Source organism: Rhynchophorus ferrugineus, unplaced genomic scaffold, assembly GCF_030347505.1.
Source record: "Rhynchophorus ferrugineus isolate W39M unplaced genomic scaffold, kcgeb_rfMv2 rfM2, whole genome shotgun sequence".
In the NCBI taxonomy this organism is placed as follows: Eukaryota; Metazoa; Arthropoda; class Insecta; order Coleoptera; family Curculionidae; genus Rhynchophorus; species Rhynchophorus ferrugineus.
The window spans coordinates 50,496,540-50,523,058 of NW_027472581.1; the positions used below are offsets into that span (position 1 = coordinate 50,496,540).

At 32.9% G+C, this 26,519-nt stretch overlaps 2 protein-coding genes across 2 annotated transcripts; one reads left to right on the plus strand and one right to left on the minus strand.

Moving 5' to 3' along the window:
* Positions 1–1,980: 1,980 nt before the first annotated feature.
* On the plus strand, positions 1,981–7,143 carry LOC143191124 (uncharacterized). The gene is made up of 9 exons (XM_076395912.1): positions 1,981–2,106; positions 2,164–2,248; positions 2,313–2,477; positions 2,537–2,645; positions 2,702–2,846; positions 2,908–3,071; positions 6,645–6,847; positions 6,948–7,043; positions 7,109–7,143. The coding sequence occupies exons 1-9, from the start codon at positions 2,017–2,019 to the stop codon at positions 7,120–7,122; spliced, it is 1,071 nt and encodes a 356-aa protein (XP_076252027.1). The 5' UTR covers positions 1,981–2,016; the 3' UTR covers positions 7,123–7,143.
* A 1,576-nt stretch (positions 7,144–8,719) lies between these two features.
* LOC143191121 (uncharacterized) lies at positions 8,720–25,968 on the minus strand. The gene is made up of 6 exons (XM_076395908.1): positions 25,687–25,968; positions 23,314–23,653; positions 16,371–16,532; positions 14,145–14,344; positions 13,877–14,089; positions 8,720–8,923 (listed from the first exon to the last, which is right to left on the minus strand). The coding sequence occupies exons 1-6, from the start codon at positions 25,966–25,968 to the stop codon at positions 8,789–8,791; spliced, it is 1,332 nt and encodes a 443-aa protein (XP_076252023.1). The 3' UTR covers positions 8,720–8,788.
* Between the last annotated feature and the right edge of the window lie 551 nt (positions 25,969–26,519).

A 26,519-nucleotide genomic window follows, 5' to 3' on the forward strand; every position in this document is an offset into this window, starting at 1 on the left:
AAAAAAATATGTTTAATGTTAGGCATATTCGAAATAATTAATTATTTTTCAATAGGAAGAGTTGCATTACAATAATGATATTGGGTAATCTATCAGTGTTCAAGCCTAACTTAATTCTATATATATAAATTAAGGTTCTCTGTTTGTATCTATAAAACTCGAACAGTTGAACAATTGTCATAAACATTTTATTTTGAAAAAGAAAAGAGTATTTTTATATGCAAGAGTTTTAGATTGATTCATATTTTAAGATTATTTGTTATGGTTAGCTTTTCATGATAGTTGTTATAATATTGACCATCATTTCGGAAAAAAATATCAAGCCTATAAATTATTTATCAGATTTACAGTGCGAGCCTTATGGCAACCGTTCTCTATCGATTTCGATCGAATATGTGAATAATGTTTACGACGATTTAAAAGTGTTGATTTTGATACAGCTGGCAAAGATCGTTCTTGACAACCAAAATAATTTTAAGACATTACTCGATAAATCCATCGATGGTGATTGCTATCGTCTACAATTGATGACTTTGAGCCGTATACTGCTCGAAAAACCGGTGAAAATATACTTGTTAAGCATTAAAATGGAAAGAGTTACACTACCCGTTATATTCTCTAGACTTTGTTCATTGCTCTGATTATTATTTGTTCCGACATATGAGTCACGACCTGTTTGAGCAGAGCTTCACTTCTTATGGAGATACCAAAAAATAGGTTGATTCCTAGTCACCCTCAAGAGATATATCGTTCTTTCGAGATGGAATCATCAATTCAGGGGTCTTGCAAACTTTCGATAAAAACAATTTAGAAAAATAAAACTATTAATGATTTCCTATGCTTAAATCATGAAATTTAAGTATTTGAAGGGATTTGAAGGATTGATAAAAAATTAAATTCGATTAAAAATTAGATTATATCTGGCAAATTATAATATACGAATAATAGTTTCCATTGATATTTTACATCTGAATTCATTCATTAGTTGAATACAGTATTAAATTAGATGTTTTCATTTATTTTAATCAAATATCTCTGTTGGTGAAAGTATCAATATAAAGTAAACTATTTAATGTAAGTATTAAAAACAGTTTTCAATTTAGTATTATTGAGTTATTCAGTGTATACAGACTCTAATCAAAAACGCTTTAAATTGCATTTTCGACATTAATTTCATTTTTTGTTTTATTTGCTACCGAAGCCCATCAGACGCCTTTAGAATTTTAAAGTGTTTCAACCATTTAAAAGTTGTAAATTTGGTATAGTGACAAAGATCAATCTGCATTACCAAAAAAGTTAGAAAACAATAAATTACAAAACTTATTGGGCGAAAACTCAGTTCAAAACCTCCAAGAACTCTCAGACACCCTAGAAATTGATGAATCAACTGTTTCCAAGCGTTCAAGTGCGATAGCAAATATTTAAATGTGGAAACAAGAAAACATATTACAATCGAAATTAAGATCCAGCTCTTTCGAATGGTTTTTTTCACCAATCTATATAACTCTGAGATTTGAACATTATTACAGTCTAACATCTGTAAATTTGAAGTATTTCAAATACGATACTTAAGCGGGATTTCACGTGTTTCGGTTCGATATCGTGTTAGAAATTAATTTCAAATTGATTGTGATGATGAACATACTTTTATTTACTTCCCTAATAATTAATATTTAGTATCATATTGCTGAATATGATTAGGCTGAAATGAAGCAACGAAGTGTAGCAGAATTTAGCAAATTTATATTATTTAGCAGAATTACATAACACTATTTTAAACAGAGAATTAAAATTTGTTATTAATTTCTGATTTTATTTAATATGTTATTATTATATTTAATATGTTATACAACTTTCCATACCGCAATATAATTGATTACTTCGATCGTACACAAATTTAAAAATCTTCGTCAAATATGTAGGCAACTAACGATTATCTATTGTAGTAACGAATAAATCTAATTTTTGTTAGTAAATCGTGTGTCATTATATTGACATTTTATAATCATTAGTAAAATGGATGCTATGCTTCAGAGGCACTGTGCAAGATATATTTATGTTATACCAGATGGTTTAAAGGAATTGATGTCTGACATTTCTAGAGAAGTACCCAAAAAATATTGATGATGTAAATTTACCTGGATATTTTAATTGTAATTTTAGGTTTTAAGGAGTCAACCACAAGACATATACACTTTCATAGCTGATTACTTAGACGCGCTGATGATAACTAGGGAGAATGCTCGAGGTAATCACCTTTTTTTATCAGTGATATCAGTTTTAGCAGTGATATTACCGAGAAATAAATATAGTTGCCGCTCGTTTGGTGCAAAGTCTAACGGAAATGGCGACCACCACAGCGACATTTTTAGAAGAAACTGGAATGTCCAGAGACGAAATAGACAACGTCGTACTTTCAATACACAAAACCTTCAAGAAGTCAATTGATTTAGAATCAGAAAGGCCTAAATTTAGCGGTAACGTTCCTGTAATTCAAAACGTTTTTAAATATCATACATACATATTGTTTAATTAGTTTCTGATGAAGTTGACGAAGTAAACATAGTGCACGAAATAGTTTGCGATGCAAATATCAACCCTGACCAGGCTGAGGTTGCTGCCAAAATTATTCAAGGCGCTTACAGGTTTATTTCTAACCGTGGAATAATTTTTTCCTAAAATTAATTTTATAATTTCAAAGACGATTCAAAGAACGACAAGAACAAGAAAAGAAATTATTGACGGGCCTGATAGATTGGCGAGTGGCGGCCAGGAGTGCGATACGCTTATATCGCCAAAGTGGCGTAACAAATATTGAAGCAAACCGCGCAGCAACTCTCATAAAAGTTAAAGACACACTGAATATTTTTATGTATGTTTAAATAATAAAATTTATGATATCACTAGGCGGCATATAAAGGTTATTATACCCGTCGAATGATGAAATCTATGGTCAGGAAGAGGTTAGAGAGCCTAGAAGAAAAAGAACAGGAAGAATGCGAACATGAAAATTACGACGAAGAGATAGAGGAATATCCAGAAGAATTTGATGATCTCTGCAGTTTGGATAAGTAATTATTATTAGACACAATCATTTTTCACTTTAATTTAAAAAAAAGTTAAGTTAGGTTTATTCAAAATATTTTTCATCATTTACAACTTTTTCTACCTTTTCCAACGCTGAAAATGATTGAACTAGTCTGGATATTAATCGGCTAATTTTCATTTATTCGATAGCCTATCAATCAAATTTTGATAAACTCAGGTTCATATCAAATATTAATCAGTATCTATAATTATTTTAGAGTTTAATAGACTTTTGGACTGCAAAAATCGCGATGAAAGTTATTTTATTGATGAATTCATTACGGAATGATACTCTTCTGTAACTTTTCACTGCTCTAGTTTTTCTAGAAGTGTAAAAAGGGTTTTTGATTAGAATTATTAAATAAGTAGATACAGTTCCTTATTGATAATTTAATACAACAATAGTGATTTTTCGCACTTCTAACAGAGTGCTGCCGAGCGCTGTCGAACGCTATTATATATCTTTTCACCAATAGATTTTTAATTTAAATTATTCAACTGATATTAGTATACCCTAGCAGCAATAGATTAATTCAACTATCAATTGAACAATTTCTATTTCCTTATTAATTCCAACAAATATCAAATATGAACTTAAGTGGATTAACTAATACTTGTTCTCATTCTATATTGTTATAATCTTTTTCTGATTTACTATTGGTAATCAGTTGCTTGTAGATTTTTTCTAGATTATCAAATATTAAATCCAGGATTTCACTTTGAGAAAGGTTTGTAGCCACTACTATATCCATGTAGGCACTAAGCACTAAACTACGCTGTATTATTATAGTTGAGGGGTTGACCATTAATCACGTGATTTATTTAGTAACTTTTTAATCTGTCCTCTCTCCGATAAACGTAATAGTCCCCTCTCCACGCAAAATCTCGTGTATTTTTTTTATATTTAAATATAAATTATGATGCCCTTACTTATACTTTAAGTCTCTTATCAATTGCAAGGAAAGTATTTATGTAAATCATACAAATGAGATTTCAAATGGCTTGTGAAGAAACAAGCTGGTAAGATATCGTCGGTGGGTGTGGGCCGCCAAGGAAAATATAGATATTTTTTTCCAACAACTAGGTAAAATATTGATATTTTACAAAAGATATATTGATATTTTTAAGAACAAATAAAAATGTTGATATATCGATATTGTCTAAATATTTTAAAAATTAGCGATATTTTAATAAAACTTAAAATTAAGTACCAATTGTAATGGTTTATAAAAAATAATTAAAAGGTTTTTTTTATAATATTTTAAAAACATATTTAATTTTTTTCCAAAAAATGTCGGAAAATATCCATATACCGAGCAAAAAAGTAACGACCAAAAATATCCGTGAGGCATGTTTACGGTGGTTTGTATAAGTTACTGTATGGGTGTCAAAATATTTGTTAAAGTTATTTAAAATCTGAACCAGTTTTAATATTTAAATAGTTTTAAAAACAAACATGGCATTCAATATTATGCTACAAACTGCTTACTTTGACAACAGGAGCTTAGGTACTTGGAATCAGTAATGAGCCGAATAGGCCAAACTACACCTTCTAAGATTGTGCGGATCGAAGAAGAAATATTAAAATCAATACTAAAATCTGCCTCTTTCGAAAACGTACCTTACTAATCCTTCTGTATGGCAGCGGGACTTTACATACTGACTCCCCTACATCCTAACATCTGTAAGCTTGAGTACTTTCAAATTCTAACCTTCGAAATCTACATGCTTCTCGTTTTTATTCAGAGCCACAGATTACAATGGTTTGGACATGCCTCTCGAATGACAGGATAATTTTTCACAGATTTCTGTGGTGAAATCGACCTTTTAAGTGAAAAACGCAGCGAACAGCTTCCTGGCGTACCTCACGGCTCCCCGCTAGCCCCAACCTTATTTAACCTCTTTATTTCAGATCTGCCAAGAAAAGATCACATTGACGTCGCGTTATACGCTAACGACACTGCTTTCTTCGCGGCCGCCAGGTTCGAAGTTACAATTCATGAACGTTTACAGAAGCAGCTCGATCATGCGGTCAAGTGGTTCAAATTCTGGAGGTTGCAAATCAACCCCCGGAAAACCCAGGCCATCATTTTCCACAAGAAGCGTTACGCACTGCGCGTCTCGCAACTTAAGATCGACACTGCAATAATTCCATGGCTGGATAACGTCACGTACCTAGGTCTTCACTTCGACCGGCGGTTCGGTTGGCATTCCCAAATCCAGAAAGCAATCCAAAAAGGTTCGGGGATAGCAAACCTGCTATCTTCTCTGATCTGCCCTTCTAGCAGACTTCCCATCCCCATCAAATGCTTATTTTACAAGATGTTAATTCGGTCCGTACTCCTCTACGGATCTAATGTCTACTTCAAGTTTGTCACACCCAATCAGGTCAAACGGCTTCAAGTTTTTCAAAATAAGCTCCTCAGGAGAATATTAAAGGCTCCATGGTTTGTCAGAAATAATCAAATTCATAGGGAAACTGACACTCCAGAAATCAAGCACTTCATATCTCAATCATTTCACAAACAACAACTCAGCTCAAGTTCTTCTGAAAACGCGCTTGTTCGCGAGCTGGTCGACATGCTAGGAGCTTAGCACCGCGTCACCGCTAAGCTACCCCCCCCCCTTTTCCAGGCTGAAACGTCCTCATCCGACGCTACAGTCATAACTTTTGCCCCCATACAACAGTATCCAGTTGTGTGTTAACTCAGGTTCGCGAATCAATAGAATCGCCGGGCCTTCGTGCCCAATAACGGCTGCCCCAGTAGCAGTAGTGATCCACAGGGGTCAACTGTGAGGCGGTTTCGGTTTAGTGTATTGGTAAGCCAAGAGGCAGTCCCACATAACCCGGGTCAACTTGTCACTCCAGGGCGACTAAGTCTCCGCGACCAGGTATGCGTCATGCATTCCACCGCCTGGTTTTTAGGCCAGAACAAAAAAAAAGCGAACAGCTTCGAAGAAGACATGAATCAAGATTGTCGAAGGCGATCTGAAAATAGAAAACCAACAAGTCCTGCAGCGCCAACATCAGCGTATTCATTAAGAAGTCTCCCTGAGCACCAGCTGTATGAATTATTGATGATAATGATGATGATCTTTAAATAAGATACATTCTAATTTAATTTTTCAAAATTAAGCAATTAAAAATGGCCAGAGATATATAGACTACAAGTTTCTGAATGATATATCTGAATAAAAATCTAAAAATAATAAAGGAAAGGTGTAATCCTATGAAATAGAGTACTTCGCATACTGAATAAATTTAATGAATATCGCAACGCTATTGGGTCATAAACGAAATAAAAACGAATCATGTGTTCAACGAAAAAATAAATACACATTATTATAAAATAATAACAAATACACTTCAAACAAAATGGATGATGAAATGAAAAATGGATCGGAAATTAAATTCCTTGATTACATTTTTCTCCACAAAATCTTAGCACTAAAGAAAGTAGCAAAGGATTTTTCCATTATAATATATTTTATACAAAAATATTAATTTATAATTAAATACCTTAATTAGTAAAATTAATAAATATGTTCAATTATAGACCAAAATCTGTAACTATAAATTACGATACGGTTATTCCACATGTGGATTTTGACACTGGAAAAAAAAGATCCGAAATTCCATCTCAAGTTCCCTTACAAAAACTTTCTACAGCTAGCAGTATTGCCAAACACTCTATTGGTCTCATTCTGGATGCAGCTCTTACAATGCTGGACATGAAAGGTGCAGCGTCTAATAATTTTGGTAAATAAATTACTTTCTTTTGAATCTAGCAGTATATATAATTTTAAGACCTTTTATCATTAAAATACATAATATGGATGAAATTATTTACAATTTTCAGGTTCTGTAACACGAGATTTAGATGAAAGACAATTGCATGCTCATTCCAGTTTAGCCTCAGAAAGAGTATTAGATAGTGTCCAAGAAGAGCAGACAGGTAGATTTTATGTTATTTAATTTGTAATATATATGGTTTATTTATACTAATTATTTTTATTATAGATGTCGATACATAAAATAAATTAATTAGAAATACATTTTGTCTATACAATTAATTCTTGCATTGCGTTTGTGAGATATCAGTTTATGAATTATAGAACTACATAGCTCTGCAATAATAAATTTAGGAACTGTCTAGGTTTTGCGACGTGAATATGAAAATAACTTCCTTTTTATAGCCATAAGTTTCTTGACAATTTGGAATCGTTTATTAAACGACTTATTGTATGAAAATAAAAGAGAATAGAGAATATTATTTCATTTACAAACCCTCAACGATACATATTTGTTATCTAATATATGACCATTAGCATACTCTAAAACCTTTTCTTTTACGCAGTGAGGCTCCTCTTTGTATATTTTCACTTGTGGGAAGAATCTGAAAGGTTTCTCTGAAACGTCCAACAGTAGTCTCCATCTCTTTAATATCCTGGTGAAACTGTCCACATCTGTCTTCATTCATATATCCCAAATTTTCTAGAAGGTATTCAAGGTGGGATTAAAAAAATGTACTGTTAGATTCTAAAATGTACCTAGGAAACCAAAAGTTTGAAATGCTTTTAGCATTCTATAACTATTTGAATTGTTTATAGTTAGGGTCTTTATGATTGCCTAAAAATGTCTCTATGATCCTAAAAGCCATTCACCCTTCTTTTTAAGGATCTGAAATCTGTCTATTTGTCTAGTTGCGATGAATTGTGGATCAATCATAAGCCATATTCCGACGAAAACACCCATCATCACATTTGCCTCTGGGAAGCCTGGAAACTATATATTTGAAGCAACCACAATCTTTGGGCAGTGACTTTACAAACTGCTTTATCAATTTCAACTTTATATGCAGCGGAGGTAAAAGAAGAGTACTGGAGAACGTTCTTTTCATCAACTTTTAGCTCCCTCGGTGATAAGGGAGCTAAAACTCTCCCCAACTCATATTAGTCCAGTGATTTGCGGTCTCTGCTATCCCATACACAAACAAACAAGGAAATTTATAAAACCCAACTTCTCTGAACAACATGAACAATATTAATAATTACAAATTCTTGTAGGTTTCTTTAGGTTATACGAAATTACCTACAGATGGAAGTATACAAATCGCCGTTATAAATCAGAATTGCTTTAAGGCTACTTTTTAATGAATCTATGAAAAGATGTCATTGTACTGAAATACACTGAATCTTAAATACATCCATCAAATATCCTAGACATCCTGGTATTCTTTCTATATTATTTTCGTCTTTATATCAAAATACAATCAGTTGAAAATACTCAGACAGTTTTCTTGTTACAGAACTTAATTGATATTAACCTAATGTCTCAATCAGTTTCTTTATTAGTTGTAAAAATAAAAAAGCACCCTTAAATGTGTCTGAGATGTTATTTATAAGATAGGTAATTTTCAAGTCTTTATATATAAATTGCTTGATGCAAATCCTCACGAGCATTTTCCTCTAACCATTTTTTGGTCTTCGAAAGCGGTTTTGTTACTTCTATCTTACTTTGGCAATATTGTGTTTAGGTTTCATTTAACGGGTTCGAGTAAAATTCCGCACCAAAAATACCCGCCAAAATATATTATTCGACAAAAAATCAAACATCAAAATGAATACTTGTTTTATTGTTTATTGTTGAACATTTGTTTTTATTGTTGGACTACGGTTTTTATGAATTATATTTATTGATTTATTCCTCAGCCTCTTTGTTTCTATTTTTTATTAAATATTCGTCAATTGCTTTACATTGCTCTTGGGAAATATCGGTTTCTCGATAGTCCAACCACTCTATGGTAGTGTTAACTGATACTGCATCAACCAAGCTCTAAAATAACAAAATAAGATGATATTTGGAATAAAAAAATCTTCTCTCATGAATTATCGGTGAAATAAATGCTCTATTAAATATCTATTTTATGTCGATAAAAAAGCTCATTCCCAATATGCAAAGAAAGAACACTAGTAGAGGGCATTGTATTTGTCTCAAGCACCTGTTGAAAAGATATAAAAGGGCATCATTGAAAATAAAGTTTCTAATTGAAGTAGCGTGTCGACAACTTTCGTCGAAACAAGACGTATTTTACATATTAATACGTAATAGTGTATACACACTGTATAAAAAGTTTTAGTGAAATCCGACCGAGAAAACAGCCGGCCAGTTGACTCGGCCAAATAACAGTAAACAGTCGTCGCCAAAAAACGAAATCCTCAGCACAGCAAATAGTCAACGACCGCCGCAATTATAATGCTATAATTTTACAGAAGGATGAGAAAATTAGACGTTTGGAGGCTCAAATCACCATCCTCCAGAAACAAGTTATGCAACTGATTACCCGAATGAAGCTTGGTGAAGCAGACATTGAAGCATTATTAATGGAAGCATACGTGAGGGTGTGGGCGAACTCTAGCCAGTTCACGGAAAAGGTCGAAATCGACATCCGAAGGAGGATTCCCAGCACGCAAAGCCAACAAACAGCAAACGCAAAAGCCAGCTGCAAATCAAGGCAGGGGTGATTTTATTTTTAAGACTTTGTCGATAGCAACATCGCTGTACTTTCCGACTCCTCTTCCGCTTCTCCGCGACTCAAATTAATTTTAATAACAAACCAACCACGACGAATATTGCTCATAATAATAATAATGTAAATAATAATCCCAACCAACATAATATCGATTCAACCCAAGCTAGCAACAAGGTCCGTCTGCCGCCTGATTATTCTTCTCGATAAACACGCATACATGGAGCTGGTTTGTATCCTTACCTTCCAAGGAATCCAATTCGGATTCACGTAAACCAAACAAGGGGAAGATTAATCCGCCTTTCTTTCGACTAACTCCCAACGATAACAGAATGTTGATTAATATTCTTGACGAACGCACATATAGCTATCATACCTTCTGCCTGTTGGAGAAGAGGCAGCTCCGGACAGTCATCAAGGGCGTGCTAGAATGAATCCAAGTAGGCGAAATCCGAACCACGCCTATGAAGCCCGGTTTTATCCAGTTTACGTTGAAGGTTGGAAAAACAAAAAGGGAAACCCAATCGCCATCGTGCAAGTGGTCGTCCCAAGAGAAGAACGCCGTATCTTTTCCGTCGATCGTCTGATGCACCAAGTAGTCAAAATCCAAGCACAGCGCAGCAATAGCGAATTCAATGCTATAATTTCCAAATCTACTGCCCCTCTTCCGCAAGGCTACTCCCGCTTGTTTCAAGCAATGACTTCAAAGCAAGCATAACCCAATACAATGTCAGAGAGACAGAAAACCTCCGACCAAGTGCGCCAAATGCATAGAACCACGAGATGCTAATTATTCGGGCTGAAAATTCCGCCTAATCCCACGATCAATCAAATCCAGAAGACCCCTCCTCTAACTCACGCTTGGCTGCTACTCCCACAGAGCCCCAGCATCAATCATCTCTTGAAAAATACTCTCTGAGGCAACTGCAAAAAAATAAAATAAACAATTTTCAATGCCATAAGAACCTAGTTCCTGGAAGAACCCCTATCAGTCCACCATGGCTAGTCTCTACCCCCCCCCCCAACCTACCTTAACAGTATTGTCCTGGAATGTATTTTCCGTGTGCGGTTAGAAGGTGGAACTTACTGCTGCATTCTCAAGGTATAACGTCGACATTCTGCTTCTTCAGGAAATCCTTCTAAAGCCCTCCATCCGTTTCAAGATCCCACATTATTCGTTGTATCAAAACAACTGCACTTCAAACCGCGGGGGTGGCACAACCATAGCCGTCAAATACAATATCAAGCATATCCAGCTGTATTCGTATTCACTTTTTAGTCTTGAACACACCTCTATAGTAATCGTGTCAAATCACAAAGGAATTTAGTTCACTAGTATCTACCAAAAGTCAGATAGATTCATTAAAAAAAGAATTCATGTCACTATTTCAAGAAAACTTCCCCAAATTTATTGGGGGAGACTTCAATGCTCATCATCTATTTTGGAGCACCAGTACCACGGACTCGGACTAATTGCTCCAAGCGACCCAGCTCACTACTTCTCCGATATCACAAACCGACCAACAATCGTTGACTTCTTTATTGTACAAAATGTAAATCAAACTTTCGACTTGCAAGTTCTCCAAGATCTAGATTCAGGCTATAAGCCCATCCTTATTTCAGTCGGCGACTTTCTCCTAAATACTGATTTCAAACTGTTTCAATCCAATTTCTACGCATATGAACTATCCCAAGTATCAATTCCCTACGAGACGATGTAGAAAGAGCGGTCAGTAAGTTCACTTTAGATATCAATTCAGCTTCGACATCACTTGGGCAAATCCGGAAAAAGCCGAACTCCTCACTAAAACGTTCGAAAATCAGATGAAATGCAGCTCTTCACTTGGCCCTCCAAGACAGATGCTGCCCGTCATCACTGACACAATCCCCTTTATGATGAGGAAAAACTTTCCGTCAAAACATCTCCTAAAGAACCTAGTCACACCCAGGACCTCCAACTCTCAATTAAACATCTTTCGTCAAAAAAAGCTCTAGGCTCAGATGGTATTACAGCAAAACCATCTGGAAAACCGCGCTTGAAAATATCATAAACTTCATATTGAGGTTAAAGCATTTTCCCAAAAATTGGAAACACGCGCACGCATAATTATCCCAAAGAAGAAAGCTAAGTCGAATCTATCCAACTACAGGTCTATCAGCCTGATTAGTTGATTCCCAACTCTAAACTTGCCGAAAAAACGATATCGGCACTCAAGCCTTTATAAAGCCGCGCGCGTCATAGCCACCATTCATCAGGCTCTTCGTAAAGGTCGCATAGCTAGATCCATCTTTCTAGATGTAATCAAAGCTTTCGGCCACTTGTGATAATTCAACGGTCTAATCTTCAAAGCCAAAAAATTAGGTTTACCGGATGACCGTAATATCCTTAATTCATTCATACTCGGAATATTGGTTTAAGTAAAGATCGGTGACTCAGATACCTCTAAGCAATCAAACACAGCATATTTTGCAGACAACACCGCTTTTTTCACCACCGGATACTGTCCATTCATGATGTCATTCGTAACAGGCTGCAAGTCCAACTCAACCAGGCCATCGCGTTGTACAAGTTCTGTCGACTACAGATTAACTCGAGCAAAACTCAGGCTATTCTATTCGATCATCGAAGCGAGTTCCTTGCATATCGCCTTCAAATCGATAAAGACCTTATCAGCATATAATGTTAGCACAAATCCAAGACGCTATCTGCAAAGGTAAGGGCGTGTATAGCCTTCTATATCCACTGCTCTACAGAAAAAGTAAACTTCCAATCGCCCAGAAGTGGCCTTGTATAAAATGCTGCTTAGATCAGTCTGCCTCCTTGGAGAACAGGCGTGGTACAAGTACGTCTCTGAGAGATAACTTACACAACTCCAGGCATTCTAATCCAAAAAAGTCCGCCCGTTAATCGATGCCCTGTCGAATCTGGCATCCCGTTCGTGAAAAGCTTCAAGAACTCTCAAGAGGTTCTCCCTTGGTACCATGCAACATCAAAATCAGCTTAAAACCTTGTCCACTTAAAAAAAAGTTTCTCTTTTATTTCAAAACTAAAAGTAGTGTTATTAATTTCGTTCTATCCCGAATTAAAAGTAATTTTTAACAGGTTAAACGCTTGATTTTATTGGAAATATAGAAGAGAGAAAAATTATTTCAAAAGTTTCATCAAAAATGCATCATTCAACGACTGTTCGAAGAATTAAATATGAAAGAAAGCAAAAAGATAGCAACACCAAATAAAATTATTTTAGCATCAGCGAAAACGAAGAAATATTTGAAAATGTAGCGTGCATAAGATTAATATGCAGTTTTATATACTTTTCGTTAGTTACGAGACCAGGTATTACATATAGTATGTCATATCTAAACAGATATTTGGACATGCCAATGGAAAACGTATGGAAAGCTGAGAAAACAATAGTTGGAAACCCAAAAGGTACTAAAGATTATGGGCTAATTTACATGTAAGGCGATAATGGACTTGATAGAATAAGTGATGCTGAGTGGGGTGGTGACCATTGAACTAGAAATTTTTTTAGAGGATTTATACCGTTTCAGAGAAGCCCACGTAGTGCCGTGGAATTAATTCATTGTAAATACATATCTACAGGTTTGGCAGCCCAGGCACAGACTAATCAATTTCATTGATTGATTTGTTCATCGGAGAAATGTGCAGACTTCATCGACTAGATTAGTTAGTAGTGTTAAATGCTCACCATTTAAAAATAAAATAGTCGCAATCTCAAATGACTATATAATAATTTTATTTTTGCAATTTGAATGTTTTGAAGTGTTTTTTACAAACTACTTATAATGTTAATTAGGTTCATCTAAATTGAGATGCGGTGTTAAATATCTGTTTTATACCGCTAAAAGAGCCCATTCATAATATGTAGAAAAACAAGAAGAATAATTAATAGTCAACGTTGTAGTTTATGTCAAACAGCTGTTCAAGATATATAAAATGACAGCAATAAAAATAATGTTTCCCTCTGCTTTCAAAGCCAAAAGTTGTTTTTAATTCTGTCCCATCCCGAACTAAAAATAATTCGTAGCATATTCAATACTATACTAGTTACCTTTTTCAATTCTTCTGATATATAATCTAGTGTGGTAGCAAAATACGAATACTTGAATGTTTTTAACAAAAATCAGCATGTTCATTGAAAAGAAAAATATAGAGAAGTAGTAAAATTTTAAAAAAGCCATCTTAGATACTTACGAGAGATCATAATTAAATAGCAATAAAATATTAAACCTACATCACCACCGTCATTTCCAAACCAATTAGAACTAATATCTAGTTGTTTTAAAGATTCGTTTAGCTTCAACATCTGACATATTTTCAAGGGTGTGTCCTCGTCGAAAACGCAAGCGGCGAAAGAAAGTCTCTTTATTTTAGAGCATCGAACAAGGGCTCGCATAATTCCCATGGTGCCGTCTGTTCCTAAAGGGTTCATTTTTAAATCAATTGCCTACAACATCAATCTGTGCATAAAAAGACTGTAAAATGAATAACTGTCGACGTACCGATAAAGTCTCGCATTTCTCGCTGAGAATGGCAAATCCTAATCCTTCCGCTCCAATTTTTCCCACCTGATTGTTGGCTAAGTTTATTGATGTCAAACTAGAACCATCGATGATATAATAAGCTATACAAAGAGCACCGGCATCGCCAATTTCACAGTTGGATAGGTCAAGTTCTTCTAAGGTCTTATGCTTAACCAGACCTGCACAAATTAATACTAGTATTAACATGAAAATGTTAGAAGAGTACGCTAATAAAATACTTTTAACAAAAAAAATACACTGACTTGAAAAAATGAACAAGGAACTCGCTAAAAAGTAAAAAATTATCAAATAAACACATTTTTTTTATTTTTTACACACAAAAAAAACGTTTTAAAACAAAATATGTACATAACAATAGTTGTAATAACTAAATAAAAATAAACAACAACCTTATTTAACCTTTCTACTATACATATTCTATTTTCTACTACATTTTCTACTACAATTTACCTTAATACCTATCTAAACCAATTTATTTATTTATAATATTATTTTAATTACCACCAACTGATTACGTTGCAGTCAGTTGAAGTTGAACTAGGACAACAACAAAAAAAAGTTGCTCCTGCTGGGAACTGAACCCACGACCTCCGCACGTGATCAGAACGCTCTAATCACTACACCATAGAAGCAGTTGCCTGCATTATTTCTACGACTTTTCATATGGTATGGTTTTGCACTGAACGACTTCCAATCTTCCTTCACATTAATTCAGCAATAACATTATACCCAAATATTTGATTATTTTAGATAAAAAATATGTGGAAACTGTATATGCCTTTGAAATTTGAGGTTTTCACTCGATTTTCCCAGATTCCGCCATTAGATCCTGACTTAGTACCAATGAGATCACCTCGGAGGTGCACTTTTTCGAACAAAAAAAAATTTTTTGAAAATCGGTTCATAATTGACGGAGAAATGACTCCAAGAGTGTATTTTAAATAGCAGAAGAATGAATTGCTACATAAACGCATTCTTCTGATATGTATCGTCAATAAAAAACTGTGTATAATGATTATGCTACAGACAAATCATATTTATTTATGAAACACTGTGTGACAATTTGATTCAGAATCACAATTACAAAAATTAAAAAATGAAATATGGAAAAAACCATATTGGAATATTCAAATATCGACTTTGTGTAATCGACGGGGTGTGTAATGTGTCCTCCCTCATATGAAACCAAACACCGTTGATTGGGACAGAAATCAATTATAATCATTATATCACGAATGGTGTGTTGAAGCTAACTATCAAATCTTAGTTATTAGAAATATCTGAAGTATTAAGTGCTTGTATATATTTTGTGAGCATGTGAAGTATCAATGTAACTGTTAAGCAACCTAACCTAACCTTAAATTCATTAGTTTCCACATGTTCTATATAAAATAGCAGATTTATTACTAATTTATTATTGAGTTATTCAATGTATACAGACGCTTTATGGAAGGCTCAAAATTACATTATCGACATTTCTTTATCGTAATATTTGAAGAAATTTTCTGCAAAATCACATCACTTTTATAAATTTATAGTGATGTTGCTCCGTCATATTTCTGTTGTCGATATTGGTTTTAACAATTTAAAAGTGATGACAAGGAACCTTATTACATTAACTCAGCAAATTAAACGATGTATAATTGCAAAAATGCTCAGTATGATACAATATAGTAAATAGCAGACGTAAAGTCATATTTTCACATGACAACCCTTGACCACATGTTGCTAGAGCTGAGAAACTTTTGTTGCTCGAATGGGAAGATCTGCCAAACTCAGTGTACTCATCAACATAGTGACTTCTGATTATTACTTGCTCAGATCGATGCTGAACGCATTCGAAATGTTGAAAAAGTACGAAACTTGGATTCCTGTTGGACGATTGGATTCCTACTAAAACAATATCATTCTTTCAACACGGTAACGATATGTTTCCAGAAAGTCGAGAAAAATATCTAAACAATTACTGAAAATATTTTGCTCAACAATTGAGTTTTTAAAGTAAAAAAAATGATTAGAGTACATCCAAGCACCTAATATTACACGTTGAAATGTGTTTGACTACCATAAATATTTTGGTTCATGATTATAAGCATGTGTGAATTGTTTCTTCGTCTATCTTTGTATATTCAATAAGAACATTTATTATATATGAGATCCTTTTTGTTTAACTATGGATCTTACCTTGTACCAGTGCTTGACAATGCTTGAAACCAATAGGAGACCTGTGAATACTGAGATGCCTTAGGTTTCTTAATTCAAGTAAGGCTTTCCCCAGTTTTTGACAATCTGATACAGATACCTTGAACATATTCCACGTAAAATCTTCTCCGACATTTTTCATACCTATATAAAAAAATTGATATATAAAATTTTATTATAAAATTAATATATAAAAAATTAAAATATAAAATTAATTTCCTATCTTTATAGTTTTTTTCTATTTCTTGTTAAAGAAATATTATATTTACTTATTTTACTTTAGCATTTATATATTAATTTTAAAAGGTTAATGTTAAAACCGCATATAGATTTGATAGAAATATTAGATAGTTGCATATGCTCTAATAGAATTTTAACTATAAAAACGCATCTATTGAGAAAAAATGATACACTATATATTGATACAAGTAATTTCCACATCTTCCCATTAACTTTTCCCCATCTTTCTGGAAAAATAACGATATCGTGTCGAAAAAGTGATTCTGGTTTGGTAGCGATCCAATCATCGAACGATTTTCATACATTTTCAGCATTTGAAAGAAGTTAGCTAGCCAGGCTCGATCTTGAAAAAATTAATCAGAAATAAGTACACTGGGAGCAACAGCAAAAGTATATCTTTTAAAACTCAAAGAACATAAACAAATTGAACTACGTATTGTTATAAAAAACACCAACAATAGCAAGTAAAAGATGCCAAGTCTTCCTCTTGTAGAACGACACTTCTGATTAGCACTTGTTCAGCTCGATGCAGCATGTCTTGGTTACCACACAGTTTCTAAATACTGAAAAACGTGCGAAAATGGATTGCCATGTTATCATAAAGATGGGAAAAAATTAATGATGGAAAAATGATAATTAATTTAAACATATTGCACCAAATTTTTTCTATAAATTCCTTTTTAAACTGAAAGAATAATCAGTGTACATACCTAATATTATGTACTATAAATAATTACGTTATTGAACACTAAGGTTTAGTAATTAGTAAATAATCGAATCAGCCAGAACACCAATAATCTGTGCATTACACCGTTGACGCAATCTATAATTTTTCGCAGAACATCCACACGCACAAGTTGTTATTATTGTTAACATTAATTATTATAAATGCTGTTAAGGTTTCTTGATTGCGGATGCGGATGCAAATATTTGCAACAGTCCTAATCGAAACTAGTCTATCCAAAGTTGGTGTGAACATACATCATCTAAATTTATGACTTCAAAACGTCGCAGAATTGCCGCATTTAATTTTGATATTTAGTTTATTTTGGCTTTGAAATATAACAACATACTAATATAAATAAAATAATGACACAAAAATGTTATAAAAAATATATAGTTTATTTTAACATTATAATACATTTAATGCATATATTATCGCATAATTTAAACTATTGTTAATTATACAGCCACAAGAATTTATATTAGTGGTGTTCCTCTGGAGGTCTAATCTATCTAAATAATAATTGTATATCCAAGTAATATATTTTACTAGCATTAGAGAGCATATTTACCTTTTTACGTTTAGTTCTTGTTTCCTTGTCGAGTGTGTTCTACCACCATTCTTGTTAAAATTAATTACTGCATTCTCCCTAACGCATTTGCCATATCTGCAAATCAGTTGGTATTTTTTCTCTCCTCGCGCATTTCAAGCAAATATTCGTCTATATTCTGAACAATTATACACATATCTAACGGACACAAATCTTTCCACTCTTAGAATACGATTTCCTACAATTATTGTATATTAATTATATACACACCTTTAAATTTTCTACTCTCATCGCCCTGTCTTCGAAATTGTCAGAATTGAGTCAAAATCTCAAATTCAGAAAGTTTAATTCAAGTGAATAACTAATCTGATCATTTCCAATCAATCGAACGTTAGTTCACGATTCCATAATTTCTCAATTTCTTTTTCAATGTGTCTCATCTAGGTCATCCAAACTAAAGATGCTATTAACCTTTCCTCTTTCCAGCATGAAGCACAATATATGTGCAAAGAATTTTTAATAAATGTTATGATTAATAAAATATAATCAGTTGTTATTCCAGTTGTGTTCAAACCACCGCGGAGTGCAGACGTGCCTTTAAGAAAGCTCTGTTGTAAAAAAATCTGTGTTACTGTTAGTGTCATAAAAGTGCCGGTCATAAAAAGGGTAAACCTAGTCTCAACCATTGTAGGGTTTTAATTATTTAATGTTAATTTAAAATTTATTTTGTATAAGCAAGACTCTACCTTCTGGGAATTTTCTTTGTTATTTTCAGAACGGTAAATCGAGCGAGCAAAACGTGAGGCGCGTATTTTTTTTTTAATTAAACATTTAATAACTATTAAGTGATCTGTATTGTTAATTTCAAGACGTAATGGCTAATCCACAACATCATTCTGTCGATTGATTAATTGAATCACCCGTTATTTGAAATAACAATCAACTGCCAGTAACTGAAATCCTCAAATGCACGAATGGAGCACGGTTACAAACAAAAAACGCTTACGAAGTCCCGAAGAACAATTAGTCCAAATACAGACGAAAATCAGCGACTATTGGCTTCAAAAACACCTTCCAACATACAACAGTTTCAGTGCCCTAACAGAAGAGACAGAAGAAAACCAGAACAATAAAGAAAACCAACCAAAAGCAATTCCCAGACCACACCCAATAACGGTGTATAAGGTAGGTGTTGTTAAACATCTGCTCACGACAATATCCAATCATTATTCAATAAAAACAAGCGGATCTGAAACAATAAAGATTCAAATGTTTGACCCTGAATATTTCAAAATTTTAATAAAAAATTTGGACAATAGAAACACGCAATATCATACTTTTCGATCAAAATCCGAAAAAACTTTTAAATTCATCATAAAAGGACTACATCACGCAATGGATATAAACACAATTAAAACAGCCCTAGCTGAACAAGGCCACGAAGTTGTAAATATACATAACATAAAACGGTGTGCAACAAAGGGGCCACTGCCAAAGTTTTATATTGATTTGAAACCAAAAGAAAATATAAACATGTTTACGAGATTAAGTATTTGAACCACAATGTCATTAAATGTGAGCCATCAAACACAAAAATAATAATCCCACCCAATGCCAAGCACATGGGCATACCAAAACATACTGTCCCAAGTTGTATAGATGCACACGCAAAACACGTGACGACAAAGTAAAATGCGTCAACTGTGACGGTGACCATCCTGCAAATTATAGAGTATGCCTAGTCTATAAAGCGTTGCAACAAAAACTGCATCCAGCACTAAGAGAAAAAGAAACTTACAGCCACCAAAACAGCCCATACCATCTAACTCGCCTAATGCACCAATACAACATCCTCATATCTCATACGTACAGGCAGTAACCAACAGTCAGACCAACCTAATACGCAGACAACGCCAATCACCACTGAACCTATAAGTACTATTAGTAAATTAGAGGAAATTATGAGAAAACTTATGGAACAAATGAAAACAATGATGAATGTACTCACCGTCGTCGTTACCAAGCTAGCCTAATGACTGATAGCTACTACAGCAAATACATCTGGAATCATGGAATCCGTCATGGAAAATCTGGAAGCCGTCTGGAATGCTAATGGACTCCAGCAACATGCCAGAAAGCTTAAAATGTTTTTATATGAACAAAATATTGATATCATGATGGTATTCGGAACACATTTCACGGGTAGAAGTTATTTACGGATTCCAAAGTACAAGTTGAATCACACAAAACACCCAGATGATAAAGCACATGGAGGAACATCAATAATTATGAAAACCGTGAAAACATAAAACACTGCGAAAGAGAGAAATTCAGCGAGGAATCTTTACAAGTCACCAGTTGAAGAACTATTGAAGAAGTGCATGGGCCATTAACAATTAGTGCTATATATTGTCCACTTAAACACAACAAGGCAGAACAATACTACGGTTTCTTTAACACGCTGGGTAATAGACTCATTGCCGGAGGAGACTATAATGCAACATGTTATGTGGGGTTCTAGATTAATAACATCAAAAGGCAGAGAATTGATCAAAGCAATGAAGGCACATAATTTATAGCATATTTCTACTGGTGAGCCAACATATTGGCCGTCAGATAGAAATAAAATTCCCGATACCATAGACTTTTGTGTTACAAAAATATTGCTAACTAAAACGTGTAAAGCTGAATCATGCTTCGATCTATCACCTGATCACTCACCAGTTATTATAACAGGGAACTCAAATATTCTCAACAAAACAAAATCACCTTCTTTGCATAACACTAAAACCAACTGGCCATTATTTAGAGAAAAATTAGAGAGTTTGTTATCAGTAAATTTACCTCTCAAAACAAAAAGAGATACAGAAATAGCAGGAAAAAATATAACAAAAACTATACAAGAGGCTGCATGGTACGCAACATCTAATAGAGCGACATATCAAAAGTTTAATTATACTTATATTTCATCTACAATTAAACAAAAAATTGCTGAAAAGAGCAAAACTGCAAAAAACCTGGCAACAAATCAAAACAGAAGAAAACAAGAGAAAATTCAAAAAGGCCACAAAAGAGCTGAAAGAGCTAATAAATAAGGAACAAAATCAAGGAACTCAAAACTATTTAGAAAACTTAACACCAACTGATGCAACGGAACATTCTTTGTGGAAAGTAAAAAAAAAATAAAAAAACCTCAACTACATAATCCACCCATTAAAATTGACAACAATACCTGGACTAGGAATGATAAAGATAAAGCGGAAGTTTTCTCTAAACATTTAAAAACCGTATTTAATCCGTACCCATCTGAAATACCCGCAATAGAAGAAAATAATATAATTGACTTTCTTAACACTTCGTTTCAAATGGATCTGCCACATTTAATGAATTTTACTGTTAAGGAAGTAAAACAAACAATACTTAAAGAAATCAATGATAAAAAAAGATCCCAGTTTTGACCTAATTACTGGAAGAATCTTGAAAGAGCTCTGAGGAAAGTGCATCAAATTAATAACATTCATATTTAATGCCATGCTAAGACTTAATCATTTTCCTAGCACTTGGAAAGTAGTTCAAATAATTATGATTCTAAAACCTGGGAAAAAATCAGAAGACGTTTTGTCTTATCGTCCTATAAGCCTGTTACCTGTCATCTCAAAACTTTTCGAAAAATTAGACATTAAGAGATTAAAATTAATCGCAGAGGAAAGAAATATTATTCCAGACCATCAATTTGGCTTCCATAATAAACACGGAACAAATACATAGATTAATCAACCAAATTAACAAAAACTTAAACGATAAAAAATATTGCTCCGCTGCATTTCTCGATATTTCTCAGACATTGGACAAGTTGTGGCATATTGGACTGCACGTTAAATTGAAAAAGCTTTTTCCCCATACGCACTTTCAATTACTGAAATCGTACCTCTCAGACAGACATTTTATTGTCAAACAGGGTGACGAATACACTGACCTATAGCCCATATATTCGGGTGTTCTGCAAGGCAGTGTTCTCGGCCCATTGTTATATCTTATGTATACAGCTGACCTTGTGTGAACATTTAGTGTGTAATATTAGTGTAAACTATAGCTATAAGTTAATAATTAATAAGCCTGTGAACTGTGATCTCTAAACTTTTTGAAAACCTATACTTTAGAGACTCAGAGATAGGACAAAAAATATTCCAGACCATCAATTCAATATCCCCTTAGAACCCATAACAAGTGTGATTCGAAGTGTTAGTGCGAAGTACTCTGAAAGACTGTTAGTGCATCCCAATGCACTCACCAAACAGATAAATGTACGCAATGACAGTGAAGTGCGTAGGCTCAAACGCAAACTATCATACGAACTGATTGATAAACACATAGAGTGAAATATAATAGTCTTTAGAATAAGTAAGAATAGTTTCTAGAATGATATTTCTATTATAAGTTAAACAGCAGATCACTTACTGAAGCCATCTTCTACATGTCAGGATAGTTATATTGTATAACCGAAATCATATAATAATACTCAGTGCCGGCGGGCAGATTGTTGAAGTTCTAAAGAGATAAATAAAAAAAATACATGCTTTTAAAAATTGTATTCTTTTAAAAGCAATGTCTGGAAGTTCCATTAGACCTCTTTAATATTTTTAGACTAACAGTTTCCTCTGAAATAATTATATTAAATTATGTTTATATTGAAAAAACTACTCACGTTTTATACATTTCATATATTTGATCTCTGATAAAGCTAACATCAAGCTGATCTTAATTCATCACCGGCTTCGTATGGGGTTTCTTTTCGATGAAGATTATGTTCTTCATTTTTGAGATATTTCAATGACATACTAATATACTAATATTCAGTGCAGCTGCAACACGCTAAATTATTTTCAATAAACATCGCAGAAAATTAATATTTAACAGTAAAAATTCCTACCTCTCTTACCTTATGAATTTTATGACAAATTATCTAATTCCTGTTCGAAATAACTTAATAAACGAAATAAATTACTTAATATAGAAGCAATCTGTTCTTCCTGGCATCTGCATTTTTAATCAGAGTAATAATAAACAGCGATTTGAAATGTATCAAAACAAACAAAGCATTAAGACGTTTTCAAGTTTATGACCTCTTATGACTATTGTTTTGAAGAATTTTGCATACGTTTGACAACCGGATGACTTTGACAGGCTGGTTCATTTACGTGTTCGAACGTATCAGACAGCATTGTATCTCTTTTTAACTACAATAAAATGAGAAGGAAAATATTATCTGATACTAAACTGAATTTACAAATTGCGACAGGAAACACATTAAATATATAGATGACGTATGTTCACAGTAACTTTGGATAGACTATATACTTATGCATAAGAGCAAATCTATAACAAACGTTGCAGAAGTAAATTGAATGTACCATAGCTTATATGTAATTCTTCGATATTGGATAACTTTTTACAGATTGGCATTAAATTAATGTGCTCGATAGGATATTCCTCTGGTATATCCTCTTTTTCCATTGTCAAAGGTGGTTTCCAAACGCGCAGTTGATCAATGTACACACAACTAACGTATGGACAGCACAAATCTAAAATTTCATTAAAGGTTTCTTCGTCGTTGTATTGTGGCTCAGCTTCTTCTATCAATTTTTGGACGTATCTCTCCAAAAAAACCTTCTTCCAAGTCCAATCTTCTGGTAAATGATGATGAATAGTTCCAAAAGTTTCTGAATAACGTCGTTTCCAATAGTGTTCTTCCTTAAGTAAAAATACATTATAAAATATCTGCAGTACGAGGTTTAAATATAAAATGAAGAAACTGATGCTAGTATAAACTAAACATGCACACATAAACAAAATCATATAATTGAGAGTTATGTGGGGTTCATCTCTCTCTCTGCCCCTTATAGTACAGCTATGTGATTATTTTGTTAATTCTACTACTGTACAGTTTTACTGAAATTGGTGAAAGCAAAACAGATTTAAATCTTAGGATAACCCACTGACTCAAATTTAAATTTGTTAGGGGCTTGGCGCTGATAATTTTTTCACTTGTTTATTGGAAATATAACATATATTAATAAAAATATTTTCCATCATTTTCTACAACTTTTTTCCCATCTTTCTCGGGACATGGCGATACCGCGTCGAAATGATGTAGGTTTGGTAGCAATTTAATCATCCATTTTCGCATTTCTGCGGCATTTCGAAACCGAGTACCAGAAAATCCATGCTGTATCGATCTGAACAAGCGGTAATCAGAAGGAGCTATGTGTAGTAAGTATGTTGAATGTGGCAGAACTTTCCATTCAAACTAGTCTATGTAAGTATATGCTTTGCATTCCCTTTCAACGTCTTGTGGCTGCGTGTCATGCAAGATGACTCTGCGCCTGTTACTCGCTATTAGAGACGTCTAGATATAGGCAGGTTGCTTTACGATCGAATAGTATTATAGTAACATAGTTTATACTCGAATACATATTTCTATAAAATAAAATAGTTTAAAATTATAATAGAAGTTTTATTGCTATAATCCCATTCGTATGTTATAACTTATATACAGGAGCTAATCATGGATTGGTAAAAATTGTATTTTCATCATAAAATAAACTGTAAACCCAACTTCATGTTACTCGTTGAATTCAAAAAATATTTTTGAACTTAGAATGAGAAGTACTCTCGTACACTGGTGAGTATGTATCATCAGAATTGATTACCTCGCCCGATTGTCATTTATTCCAGACAATGTAACATGCACAAAATATAGAAACATAGAATGATAAGTTAAATGGACCAATTGTAGCCATATTCTCTTAGTCTTAGTCTCAAAAAAAAACGGAAATATGAAAGCAACATCAACTGACACATTTCTTTTATTTGCTACCACTCTGTGATCTGAAATTTTGTAAGACATGTTAGCTTTTTTATATTTTTATATATAATTGTACTAAGTGTATAGGTGGAAATATTGCAAGCAAGAATTATTACTTATATTTTTATTACTATGCTATTGTTATTATGTTATGTTATCTAAATGTTATGTAATGGTGGCAGGAATTAATTTTAATTCGTTAGTGAATCTTGATTTTTTATTTTTATTGACACTCAATTTAATTATTATTCTCAATCATATTTTATGTAAACAAATACCAGTATTTTTAAATATAATTATTTATTTGGAGCATCCTCAAAAGAAAATTGCAATAAGAAAAATAACAACTATATAAGTATTGTTTATTTAGATGGATGACAAAATTTATTAGATTACTAAATGTTCAAAGAGCCATTTTATATATTTTTTCATATTAAATGCAAAAATGGCATATTTATAACTAATGTTGATCTCAATATCTTAAAGAATAAACAATTTAACATATCCACATTTGAGATTAATTAGATTGTTAAAATTAGATAAGGTTTTTTGTCTTTTGATGTTTCAAAATGTTAAAAATATTTCATTCAAGTATTTAGTAATTCAATAAAATATTTTATTAAATCCGTTTTTTCATTTCCCGCTATAATTATTATATTATATTATATTTGACTCTCGTGATTCAGACGCGCAGAACTCGGTTACAACTTTATACACTTTATATATATTGCATTCTAGGTCTCTTTATTTTATATCTAAGAGATGATAAAAGTTATAGAAAACAACTGGCAATATTGCTAAGGTTAACTTTGTTATCTATATTTATATAATAGAAATCTGTAAAACTGTCATACAATTAACATTTATAATTGTTTTGCAGCACCATTTTATACGTGTACCTCGTATATGCTATACTTACATTCACTAAAGGTATTACTAATTCTAAAGGCAAGTCTACTGCTAAGACATCCAACAGTGCAACCTTATCCGAACAAGTAATTTCATTTAAAAGATGTTTTTCTTTAAAATTTTCCGCAATCGATTGGATACAAAATTCTTTTAGAGAAGGACACTGACTGTTATCCCAATTAAAATTTTCGGCCACTATTTTTCTGGTGCCTTCGCCAATCAGTTCTAAAGTCTGGGATGAAGGTAAATAAACGTTGAATGCATTATTACTGATAATATAAGGAATTTTCATTTTTATTACTAAATTCGTTGGAAATGACTTACAGATACGACACCAGTTACATTAACATGTCAAATAACTTTCAATAAAATTAACCGTGTACTGCTTTAAGCTATGCTAAATAATGACATTAACGTAACGTAACAGAGAATTAGACACAAAACTTAAATCATAGAGTAATATATAGAGTGTTAACTTAACTTAGCAGGAAGGCGCTGAGAACGTCATTTCGCTAAATTTCATTGGTTAGTTTAAATTAAAATTACATGCACCTGTAAAGATGATATTTTATATTTTATATATATTGATATTATATATATATATATATATATATATATATATACGCATTACGTGACCAACCCCTGACGTCACATTCTAAATTTGAAATAAAACCCAAATGTTTCAAAATAATTTATTCAAATAAAATTCTGTAGAAATTTAAATATTATAAAATATCATATAGTTAAAAGTTAAAATATAAGTATATAATGAACATATATGATTAATATATGAAAAATAATGATTATATATATATATATATATATATATATATATATATATAT

Excerpts from the sequence above, each read along its gene's own strand:
- LOC143191124 (XM_076395912.1), top strand. The coding sequence starts at position 2,017 with ATGGATGCTATGCTTCAGAGGCACTGTGCAAGATATATTTATGTTATA. Across the intron at positions 2,107-2,163 it reads TGTCTGACATTTCTAGAGAA|GTTTTAAGGAGTCAACCACA; the intron begins GTACCCAAAAAA and ends TTGTAATTTTAG. Across the intron at positions 6,848-6,947 it reads TGCAGCGTCTAATAATTTTG|GTTCTGTAACACGAGATTTA; the intron begins GTAAATAAATTA and ends TACAATTTTCAG.
- LOC143191121 (XM_076395908.1), bottom strand. The coding sequence starts at position 25,968 with ATGAAAATTCCTTATATTATCAGTAATAATGCATTCAACGTTTATTTA. Across the intron at positions 16,533-23,313 it reads AGAATTACATATAAGCTATG|GTATGAAAAATGTCGGAGAA; the intron begins GTACATTCAATT and ends TTTTTTATATAG. Across the intron at positions 14,345-16,370 it reads TTGTCAAGCACTGGTACAAG|GTCTGGTTAAGCATAAGACC; the intron begins GTAAGATCCATA and ends TAATTTGTGCAG.